The sequence below is a fragment of the Oculina patagonica genome, chromosome 1 (genome assembly GCF_052425735.1).
Source record: "Oculina patagonica isolate OP01 chromosome 1, crgOcupat, whole genome shotgun sequence".
Lineage (NCBI taxonomy): Eukaryota > Metazoa > Cnidaria > Anthozoa > Scleractinia > Oculinidae > Oculina > Oculina patagonica.
In genome coordinates, this window is record NC_135758.1 from 1,607,369 (window position 1) to 1,618,914 (window position 11,546).

Genomic DNA, 11,546 nt, shown 5'->3' on the forward strand with positions numbered 1-11,546 from the left:
GTACGTCTGCCTTCAACATTTGCGCATGCTTCTCATGTTGTCAAGAAAATTCAAGATGGCGCAGGTTGGTGACGAAATTTGCCGATTTTATGTCATGAAAATATTTCTTTCCTTCTAAAACCTGCATCAAATTGTTGCTAGCCGTATTAAGCGTGCATCTCTTTGGTTGTCTTTTCTTTAATACAGATGCTACTCGGAAAATACGTGTGCCAAAGCTGTCGTAACTTTGCACGTGTTGGTCTCCTCGACACACGTGCAAACCAATATTTCGTCGGCGCTTCGGTTCTACCAAGTAGACTGCGACAAGGGGAATACAATTCACAACAGGTACTGGTATCAATACACTATACTCATCCTTGTAGTTTGTCTAGCTACGTTGACAGTCCAGGTGACTCCTGACTACCCTGAGGTCAGCTGCACGATCACGCTGGAAAAACTACTATTGAACCCAAGTTATTGGGGATAGTTAGCCCATGTTCCATATTAAGGGTAGTTAAGGTTTTCATTACTTGGTAGTACTTCAATCATGCAAGTTGTCCAAACATTTAGTTATCATTTCAAATATATCAAGTTTCATTGTCATATCTTACCATGGGCTATAGCACCCCTCCCCCCCACCCACACACACACACACACACACACACACACACACACACACACACACACACACACCTGCCTCCTGTTGAGGAAGGTGTTTTCAGGTATTTCATTCTTACCCCTAAAGAAATCCATTAAAAACGTTTAAAATCCACTGAAAATGCCTTAAACTACAATGAAATTCTTTGAAAATGAGTGAAGCCCTCAAGAATTGCATTAAAAAAGCATTTGCCCCTAAGAACTCCAATCATTGAGTTCGACGGGCCACCATCTTGGTTCCTGAATGCGAGCTAAAACTGGGTAGAGTGCAAAAACCCAGTGGGTATTGTTGCGGGGAGTTCATAGCATGGGGGTGCACCCCCCCTACCCATGAGCGTATTTTCACTCACGTTCAGGAACCAAGATGGCAGCCCACCGAACTCAATGATTCATTTCTACAACTTCACAGAAAATGGGGGACTGTGAACAGTTCACAAGCAAAACAGAGTGAAGCTAACCGCAAGCAAACTAGTGCTATTCCGTTTTTCTGTCATTCTGCTGAATAGACCAGATTCACCAGAACATTAGAACAAAGGAAAATACCAAATATCGCGAAGGGAACACATGCAACAAGCTGATTAATCAACCTTGATCCCAGGCTCTCTCTTCCTGTTCTTCCCTTGTCGCTGTGACAAAAAAACGTTTTTATTGCCTTTTTTTCAAGTTTATGTACAAATAATTTCTAATAAAACTATTCTCTGATTTTTATATATCACAGATCAGATGGTATGCTTACAGAAGACCAAATGAACAACCTGGCTTAATAGGAAGGTTTATAGAAAATATAAAGGAGGGCTTTGAAAGAAATAAAGAAATGCAGGTTTGTGAGAAGTATTTCTTGAAGTATTGTTATGCATCCTTCCATGGTATTTATACAAAGTTTAGTGACAATGAAACCTAAAGTTTCATATTGATATCTGCTTTCACCTTTCAGGAAAATATCAAGAAATTTCAAGAAGAAGCAAAAAAATATGAGCAGTCAGAGACATTGTCAACAAGAGTCAAGTTTGTAAACAAGATAAAGGTGAGCTTTGAGTAGGAGTGGGGATGAATAAAACAGTTGGCTCCGTTGTTAAATAAGTTATTGTATATTGGATGTGTAATGGAACAGGCTGTTTACTTGTTGCATGATCTCAACCCAAGCAATCAGGCATCAGATTTATAAAGCTTTGCTACAGTTGTACATCAAGAGCTGATCCCAGCAAAATGCAAGGCATCTGTCGCATACATACTAATTTGTATTAACTTAGAACATGGCGCAGTGTGCCCCAGGTTTACCTGTACATGTAGCTCAGTGGTTAGAGCAACCAACCAACATGCAGAAGGTCATGGGTTCAAATTCTGTCAGATACTTAGTTTCTTATTTGTCCGACAGTCATGACAACTAAATTTACAGTTATGTGCATCTTTCAAATCAATCAATCAATCAAATTTATTTACCCTCGGAGCTGACGAGGGCTGACTAGGCCCCTAAAAAATGTGCTAATATGCTGAGAAAATAAATCATAAATATATAAAGAAAGAAAAAATAATAAATCTTTCTCATAAATAGTTTTGTTGCAACGGGAATGCTTGATCATGGTGACTCAAGCAGTTACAGTTTGGTGCAATGCTAAAGTGTTGATGTTATTTAGTTGTTTAAAAGTACTAAGCATACAAAGATAATATTTGTGTTGAAGACTGCTTGTCACTTGGTACTGTCCATGTAAATGAAAAAAGGGAATCATTTGAAACTGACTGTGTGATGTTTTTTGTGTTAGGATACGGTATCATCTGCATCAATGAGGACTTCTGCTGTAGTCAAGAGCTTCTCAGGAGCATTTTCAACAAAAGTCTCAAAGGTATGTGAATTTTGTTGGATGTCTTCTACAAATATACAAGCAACATGAAAGAGTTACAGCCCTGAAGATGGGAACTGTTATTGAATCAGTTAAACATCATTTTGATTAAGGTTTAACACCAATCCATTTTTGTCAAGTTAACAGCTGTACATGCGTGTACCCTGAAATAACCAAGACCAGACTGTTTATTTGTTTGTTGGCTTTTAAATAATTATGATTGTTTTTATCAGGCATATGAAGATGCAACAACAAGTGAGGCATTTAAAAAGGGCAAAGAGGTTACTGAAGAGGTATGAAGATTTTCATATGTAATGACACAAACCATAGAACTATTTTGGCCTTGTTTATTTTGGGTGGGCTATCATCAAATTGTACATGTAAATCATGGCATTATTACTGGTATTCATTTGATTTTTTTTTAAAAGTTAACACTTTACAGGAATCAATAGTAGTAAAAAGGCATGCAGTGGATCGACAAGGGATTATTTTTTTAGCTTGAACAGTGCTCCTTTTAATCTAACAATATTTAGTTCACTCCAGTTAGCATGAAAATAGTTGCAGATATAGCGGTCATCTGTTGGCTGAATACAGTTTAACAGCTATGTTTTTAAGTTCAGATTCTTCCTCAATTGAACCAAAATGTGTAACTTAAACATCAAACTCAAAATTCTAATACAAACCCATAAAACTTATACATCCATGGATAACTGTAGAAACATACCCGGTAATATCTTGCATTTGAGTACTTACAGATGAACTTGACTTGTAGTTTGCAAAATCTGCTAAGGAGGCTGCAGCCAAGGTTCAGGAACAGAGTGAAATTATTGGAAAAACGGAAACTTTTAAGACTGTGTCTGCGGTTAGTATTCTTTGTATAGTTGTGTCAAAATAATATTCATAATCTGAGAAATGTACATGTATGTAGTGTTGTCATTGGAATTATCTAGAGAATTTTTCCTACTTAGCACAGGTTTGCAATCTATAGAAAATTTGAATCAATCTCCCAATCAGTCTTAATTTTATATACTTAACGTTACTTAAAATAATTTCACTCTTTCAGGAAGTCTTACCATAACATTGACCATTCCATACAATCATTTTTAGTGTTTTTTTCTTTTGTCTCAAAGTAACTCTGATAGTCGGAATAGATCATTCTCCTAACTGATCAGTGTGTTCTTACATGTATTTGCATTGTAGCACAAGATCATGATATACATGTTACATGTAGTGTGCCTCTGTCATCATGCGCCAAGTCTGATCTCTTCTTATTATTTATTAACAGGGCTTTAAAACAGTCAAGCAGGAGGTCCTTGATGAAGAACTAGAAAAATCAAGACCCTATAGAACCCCAGGTTAGAGACTTCAAATCAATAACATATAATAATATATATTTTAATTTTGTATTTCAAACCTGGAAAGTTTAGAACCAGGTGAGTATGATTTCATCCATTTTTTCTCCAGACTGCTTTAATGTGAGACAATGCTTAAAAGGTTAATTAAAACTGAATAACACTGTAGTCCCTGTATATTATGCCTTGGTCTGCAGGGGTTTCATTAAGTTTTGAAGTAGGAAGGCATCAAGGGGAGAGTAGGCAGGTCGAAAAGAACACAAATAAAGCAAACTTCCTTATGTTCGATTTGAAAGTAGGCGGGCGCTGACTCTCCTGGTACTGTTAATACCCAGGTACCACCTTCTAATGAGAACCCTGGCTCTGTTGATTCATCATGATGGTTGATTTTTTGTCTGTGGTTGATGTAGAAAAGCTCAGGAGGAGAACTGGAGAACAAGGAGAAATGGCTAAGAAAGAGAGAAGGATTGAAGCAAATGAGTAGGTTTTTTGATAAACTTTCTCTTGGCTGCTTTTGTGTTAGTCAAGTAGTTTTTATGTGCACATTGTTTTATGGTTGTACATGAACAAACCAAAAAAAAACGGTAATTGAGTTTACATTCACAACTGTAGATACAGCATTCCATGTTGTTACTTTAAGAAAATTTATCCTAGAAGCATGCTTTTTAAAATGTTGATTGCCAAAATAATACTAGCTGTTAACATGCTAACACAAAATAAGGTTGATAAGTTGTCGTGGAGGTTGACAATCTTGATTTTTTTTAATCAGTTATCGTTGAGTTAAGGAGATGGACTGAAATTCTTCTAACTCATAAGTTAAAAAACTAGGGCTGCAACAATACACTGGTGCACCGGTGAATCGCGATATTTTTTGTCAAGATACGAATATCGGTATTTGAACAAAATATCGCAGTATCGTAAAACAATAGAATATTCTTCATCAACATTCAGAAATTAATGTTTTAAATGACTTTTTACTTAAGTCAAAGCCCTCAATAGCGATTTTTGTGTGCCCACAAGCAAAAACATGCAGTTCATGAGAACTTCACTTTGAAAATAAGTTTTTGCTGCTGATAAAGTTGAAAAAACGGTGTTACCAACAGAATTTAGTAAAATTATGGCACTTGTCAGTTGTATGTAATGTTGTATCGTATCGTGTATCGTATCGTGGCATTTGTATTGAGGTACATATCGTATTGTGGGAAAATATATCGTTGCAGCCCTATAAAAAACTTGTAGCCCTAACATTGACTGACCAGCTTCTTCCATAAATTTGTAGAACTGGGTTAAAAGTGAATTTTTCAGGCAAGGTGTCAGGGCTCGAGACTAACGGTAGCCAACTAGCCAAAGGCTACTAAAATTTAGGTTTTGGCTACCAGGTTTAGCATTCCTACTAGCCATTTGGCTAGTGAAAAACTCGGAAAAGGCAACTGTTCTTGATAGAAATCAATATACCTGACTAGTGAGAAATTACTTTTGGCTAGTAAAATCTGACATGTCACTAGCCAGTAAACCAGTGAGTTAAAAAGTTAGTCTCAAGCCCTGGGTGTCATCATACAAGGAACTGACAGAATGGGTCAAATTCCCACTGCTCTCACCAAATCGTTATAAGTTTTCTGTTAATTTGTCGGGTCAGGTAGCTGCCCTTGTCGGGTTTTTGACCTGAGAGCCCTTTCTTATCTGAAACAATGTAGAAAATGATTTGGTGATTTCTTGTCTTGTGAGCTTTAATCATTATTGCATGTATTGAAGTTATGTTCCCAAGTGAGCCAGTTCCTTATCTCATATATTTCTCACTGATCATCAGGGATGCTACAGGTGTGGTACTGCACAAGGACTCCAAATGGTACCAACAGTGGAAGGAATTCAAAGATAACAATCCTGTCGTTACTGGTAAAAAAGCTTATTTCATGATGTGTATACTGTGACTAGTCCATCGTTTTTCTCAAGGTTACTTATAAAAAAGTGGGTCATTGGACTAACCCAGGGCTCGAGAAAAGTGCCATCTAGTCATCCGGGACAAGAAGATTTCCTTGCTGGCAAGTAACTCTTCTTTCTCAGTACCAAGGGCCCAGGCAAGACATCTGCCAACTACATTTTTATTCATTTAGAAAAACTAAACTACCTTATTATAGAAAATTAACAATACATGTTATTAACACGAATTTCAAAAATTCGCATTAATTATGTGTGTTAACTTTTTTACTATAAGCATTTGACCAGAACTTTTCCTAAATTCGCGTTAATTTTATTACGCGTCAATTTTGTTTGCGTTGTTAAAATGCCTCGTTATATTCCTATAATAAGGTAAGACAAAAATGCAACTGCCCCGGGCAAGCAAAATTTGAGAGCTGCTTAGTTCGTTTGTCCAACGGGCAAGCTAGAATTCAAGTCGTTTGCCCTGCTTATCCTGGGATAAATAAGGGACTACTCATAGTTGCCTTGATGTAGAAAATTTTGATGGTTTATGTGAATTTCAGCTACAGTAGTTGAGTTATCATCCATTCCAACAAAATTGCTGGTTAAGTTTATTCAGTCGTATGCATTTGTTTCATTATCAGGTCTGTTCAATCTCAAAACAAAATACGATGAAAGTGACAATGTGATGGTAAGAGCTTCTAGAGTGGTGACAGACAAGCTACAAGATGTTTTTAGTAAGTGAACAGTACCGTGTTCTATGACATTTTACTGAGTTAAATTGCCATTCTGGTAATTGCTAGAGTAAAATTAATTTGCTTATTTGCTGCCTTTTTTGTGAAGTTGAGTAATTAGTGAATGGCACAACATTGACCAAAGTCATCGTTCAGATGGAGTGAAACATTTTTTATCATTTCATGATTGATCAATTTTGCCATTAATGCCCACGTCGCAAGTGGAGGTTAGGTGCCCAAGCGGCCCGGGGGCTGCAATCGCAATCACACCCCCAAGGCGCCAGAACACCCGACTGGCCTGCCCAAACCCGCAACCCAGCCATGAGCCCCCCGTATCGGGCCCCCGAACCCGAGCACTCGTCACACTCAAGCCCAAATGGCTCAGTGGAAGAAAACTGAACATTAGGACCCAGTAAAAGGCCCAAACCCCAGGGAGGGAGGGAAGGGAATGCTGAGAACGCTACTACAAACTGACACAAACGCCACGCCGAACGAACAACTAACGCAAGCACATGGGATAGCTACGCATGTACCAAAGGGAGACACCGCTGGACAAGACTCGACCCAGCACTTCAGCAACCATGTGAACGCCACCAAACGCTACTAACAAACATACGCCAAACGCTTAATGCTACAAACGCCCGAAACACTAGAAACACGCTAATGACTAGGCTCTTGCTCGTTGTCGTTAACTATGTTAAATTACATTTAACTGTATTTATGTTATTTGCTCTTCACTCGTGGATAGATGATAAAAATCATTATGATTAGTTTTTATGCATCTCAGCATTTCTCTGTTAACTGTCCCCTCCACACCCCTCTTTTCCTCATGCAAGCATCCAATGGGATTACTGCTACTTTTGCGTAGTTATGCAAGTTTACTACAGGTCAAGAAATGGTCAGGAAAAAAAATATCTTCAAGGTCAGGGAAAAGTCAGGGAATTTTATTTTGAGTCAGGAAAGATTGGCGTGGTGTTTTTCCTTTGGAAATGGAGGCTGGAGGCTGCAATTTTTATATCTGACATTTTGCATTTTTTAGTCAGGGAAATTTGATTTTTATCAGGTAAAGCTCAGGGAATTTGTAAAACTGATGTCTGAGGCAACCATGTAATAGAGTTCATAAAGTTCTTTGTGAAATCCAAAAGTCAATGCCTGCTGACAGCTCTCTTCTATTAGGAATTTACAAAAAACTTATTTTATTAACTCCCTAGGTGATGTGTTTTCACAATCGGACACAGCAAAGACAATGGCTGAAATCACAAGAATTGATCCCCAGTTTAACAAAGACAGTTTTCTTAAAGAATGTGAATTTGAAATCATCCCTTCAGTTTTAGAGGTATGATATTATGGGCACTACAGTCTATGCATCAGCCAGCTTGATAAGATGTTATAAGAAGATGTGCCGTGAAGGACACAAAACATAGAACATAAAAGTGTAAGGCATCAAAATATTTGCAGTTCAAATCTGCTTCATGGCAGACAAGTCGCACAGAGTTCATTCAGCATGTAGAGAAAGTCCTGTCCGTTAGCCCAGGCTTAAGCTAGCAGATTTTCCTGTTGGGCTAGTGGATTTTATCCATCACTTACCCAATGGACAAGTAGTAGATAAAATATGAGCGGGAGATCTGTATGGGCGTTTACAATGGCGAGCCGATAGGCGAGCCATTGTTAACGGCCATGCAGATCGGACCAAATATTTTATTCTACTTGTGAAATGAAAACAATAAATCGAATGCAAAGTATTGTTATGCGTATCAGTACAGATCTGTATCTAAAGTTAATGAATACTAATTAGCTGAGCAGGAGTTTGTATCAAAAGTTAATTCTATTGTTTGATTTGTATTGGGGTTTACAGTTGTGTACATGTGATCTGAATATGGTACTGGCATTGGTTTGCACCCGCATGAATATTTAATGAATTTTACAAGTAACATTTTTAGACTTTTTACTTAATGGAAATTAATTTGGGCCACTGAGAAAGGCCTTTGGGCTAGCGGGCTTTGCTATTTCTAAGTGGCTGTGCTCTTTTTTATTGTTAATTTTTTCTCTTGCATGTATTTACTTATTGTAAAACTCTTCTGGGCACGAAATAAAAGATTGTTGTTGTTGTAGCACCCAATGACTACAACTTACCCAAAGGGCAACCTTGGAAAATCTGTTTCTTTGCACTAAGATGTATTTTCTCATGTTTTTTGTAGGCATTCCTAAAAGGTGACTTGGATGTCTTAAAAGACTGGTGCCACGAACCAGTAAGTGTTGTTAGAGTTGTTATACTGATGCTTTTCCTTAAAATCTACCCAATATACCCAACATTAGAACACCGCAAAAGAGAACAAGTCTTATGCTCTACATCAACAATACTGTGGAAATGCAAGAATTTTAACTTTGAACCTTATATATTCTAGGACAAATTAGCGCATTTTGGAGATTACTACGGAAGCTTACCTAGTGAATAGTTTGAACCCAGGAGTATCAGTAGTTCGTATAGTGTGATCCTCTGGGTGAAAGTAGTTCTGAAAAGGGCTGTTGTTGGTTACTGACGTTTCAGACGTTTCGACAACCTGAACAGAAGTCATCTTCAAAGACAAGTGACCTTTTATGGAATAGTGTTGTTACCAATCGTATAATTATTATTGTGCTTCATTGACTTGGTTAATACCACTTCTGAACATTTTAGGGTGTCTTTGCTATAGAATTCTAATTGTGGTCTTTTTCTAGGCATACAATGTTCTAGCTGCGCAGATTGAGCAAACCAAGCAGCTGGGACAGAAACTTGAAGCAAAAATCCTGGATGTCAGAGATGTCGACGTAAGTTAAAACGCAAAACAACTGGACAAATGGTTTGTCATAATTAGAAGGATTCATCTAATCGAAACTTTAAAGTCACTAAATCTTCGGTGGCCTTTGTCTACCTTCATCAGAGTAAAATTAAATGTTCGTTAATAATTTGTCGTTTAACCTTACATTGTGCGGGCACATACAGGGTCTACAGAGAGAGTAAGTTAGCACGAGTACACAACATGAGCTTTATTTGCATATTTTGGCGTTTCCTTCCTTCTTTTCCCTACTCGTTTACCCCTTCCCGTCCTATGCTTCTTGGCCCTTAGGCGAAACACCTTGTTTTTTGCCACTTTCATAAATGTAAATAAAGTGGAAAGCCCGCGTTTCGTGTTTCCCATTAAATTCTTAATCCTGAAAAACATGAAGCTAGAAAACGTTTTAGTAGCTTGTCTTGCCAAGATACATAATGGTAGATATCCGATTAGGAAAGGATTTTTTTCGTCAGACTTTTTTTTGGTTAATGTAGAATTTTAATACAGTTTTACATTGACCATCAACTGCTGATTTTCAGGTGGCAATGGCCAAGGTCATGGAACAAGGACCTGTTTTAGTCCTGACGTTTATGGTCCAACAGATAATGATCCTCAAAGACGCAGTTGGCAATATTGTCGAGGGCGGTGAAGTAAGTACTTCAAACACTACTTTTAACTTTCCTTCTTCGTACAACTACATGTGTGCTGCATTGGACTCTGGGTCAAGAGGTCTGGGTTCTAACCCAGCCAGGGCCCTTGTCAACCGCGGTCAAACGACAGAAAAATGCAAAAAAAAAAAAAAAGTACTTCAAAGAGAAGGTTTTAATTTTCACAGTTCAAAGTTCGATACATTACCGGTATCCTGACAATTTACTTAGTTTTTTGAGCTTTACTTAAAAAGTTCTACGTATATATAGCGATATGCGACTAATATCGGCGCAATTTGTCAAAGCACTTTGGCTCGGATGCGGAACATTTTAAAGGTAAAAACACTAGCTTACCTGAGGAAAACGGAATATGTTTTCACTATGCAACTATTTTTTCGATCCATGCTCATACTAACACATTCAATATAAACCAAATTCGCCGAAATAGAGCGAAAAGCTGCCAGAAACGTTTGACCGCGGTGAAGGAAGGGCCCTGGTGCTATTACATTTTGGGCAAGACAGTTTACTTCTGAGGTGCCACCCAGAGGCCAGTTATTCAAATGGTGGATAATGCTATCCACTGGCTAAATCGCTATCCAATAGATAAGTGTTGATAACACAAACTTCCAACATGGCCCGGGTGCAGATTTTAACTTAATCTTCATTTTGTTTTCAGGATAACATTGAAAATGTCAGCTACGTGTGGGCACTATGCCGGGATCAAAGTATTTTGGACCACAGATCAGCGTGGAGGGTACTGGAGTTTGGCATACAAAACAGCAGTGCATGGGTCTAACAGAATTCATCAACATCTGCTCCTAAATTTAATTTTTACTTTTCAAAATGTTCACTGAGAAGATATTTTAAAAGATACACTGACAATAACTGTGTACATGTACTCCTACGTGAGGAGAAAGAGCGCAAGAAGAATTCTCTAACGGCTAGGGTTAAGATTGTGAGCTTTCTTTTGGCCCGCGAGGTGATTTTGCAGTGCTCTCGGCAGGACACGAGGCGAGCGCAGGCCACGCGAGACACGCGTGTCTGAAGGTCACCACTGCGCGCGTCTCGCTGTGCCCAGAACCACACCGGAAGGCTCTCTTCCGCGAAGGGTAGAGAAAATAAACTAGCAAGCTACTTGGATGATCTTCGTGAATGTTGCGCTTGCAGTGTTTGATGGTATTGGCCGTTTTTGAGTTGTAAATACAACATTCACTTATTAACAGTCGTGATAATTTGATGATGGTATTTTGTGATATTTATGATTAAAGTAATCTACGAACAATTTTAAACTGACGTTTCAGTAATGTCTTTCACAGAGACAGTTCTTTTGGACAAATTTGTGCCTTGTACGACTATAAAAGAATTCGAAGAGAGGATCGCGTTTCTGCGCCAGAGATAGAGCATGAGTTAGGATAGCCTGTGTACAGCCGTCCCGCGCCGCTCAGAAAAAATCAGGACATATGGCACATGCTTACGGCGTGGAGCTTTCTGCTCAGAGTTTGTTAAAAATGACCTATTTTATATTATTATCTTCCATCACTGAAGAATTTGAGGTGGCTTCCCGTAAAAAAGCAGCTTTACCTCCGAGACGCTGTTTTCGCATTTAAGT

The 11,546-nt window shown here is 38.3% G+C and overlaps 1 protein-coding gene across 1 annotated transcript; it reads left to right on the top strand.

The window, feature by feature from the left end:
- Positions 1-26: 26 nt before the first annotated feature.
- Positions 27-11,226, top strand: LOC144658720 (mitochondrial import inner membrane translocase subunit TIM44-like). Its single transcript, XM_078519219.1, has 16 exons — positions 27-64; positions 187-327; positions 1,355-1,456; positions 1,571-1,660; positions 2,397-2,477; positions 2,708-2,767; positions 3,247-3,336; positions 3,760-3,829; positions 4,237-4,306; positions 5,634-5,719; positions 6,388-6,480; positions 7,689-7,813; positions 8,676-8,726; positions 9,196-9,285; positions 9,830-9,940; positions 10,614-11,226. Exons 1-16 carry the CDS (start codon positions 35-37, stop codon positions 10,731-10,733), a joined length of 1,410 nt encoding a protein of 469 aa, XP_078375345.1. The 5' UTR covers positions 27-34; the 3' UTR covers positions 10,734-11,226.
- Positions 11,227-11,546: the final 320 nt, after the last annotated feature.

Coding starts and splice junctions, on each gene's coding strand:
- LOC144658720 (XM_078519219.1), top strand. CDS start 35: ATGTTGTCAAGAAAATTCAAGATGGCGCAG. Junction 1,661..2,396: donor AGTTTGTAAACAAGATAAAG/GTGAGCTTTGAG, acceptor TTTTTGTGTTAG/GATACGGTATCATCTGCATC. Junction 5,720..6,387: donor TAACAATCCTGTCGTTACTG/GTAAAAAAGCTT, acceptor TTTCATTATCAG/GTCTGTTCAATCTCAAAACA.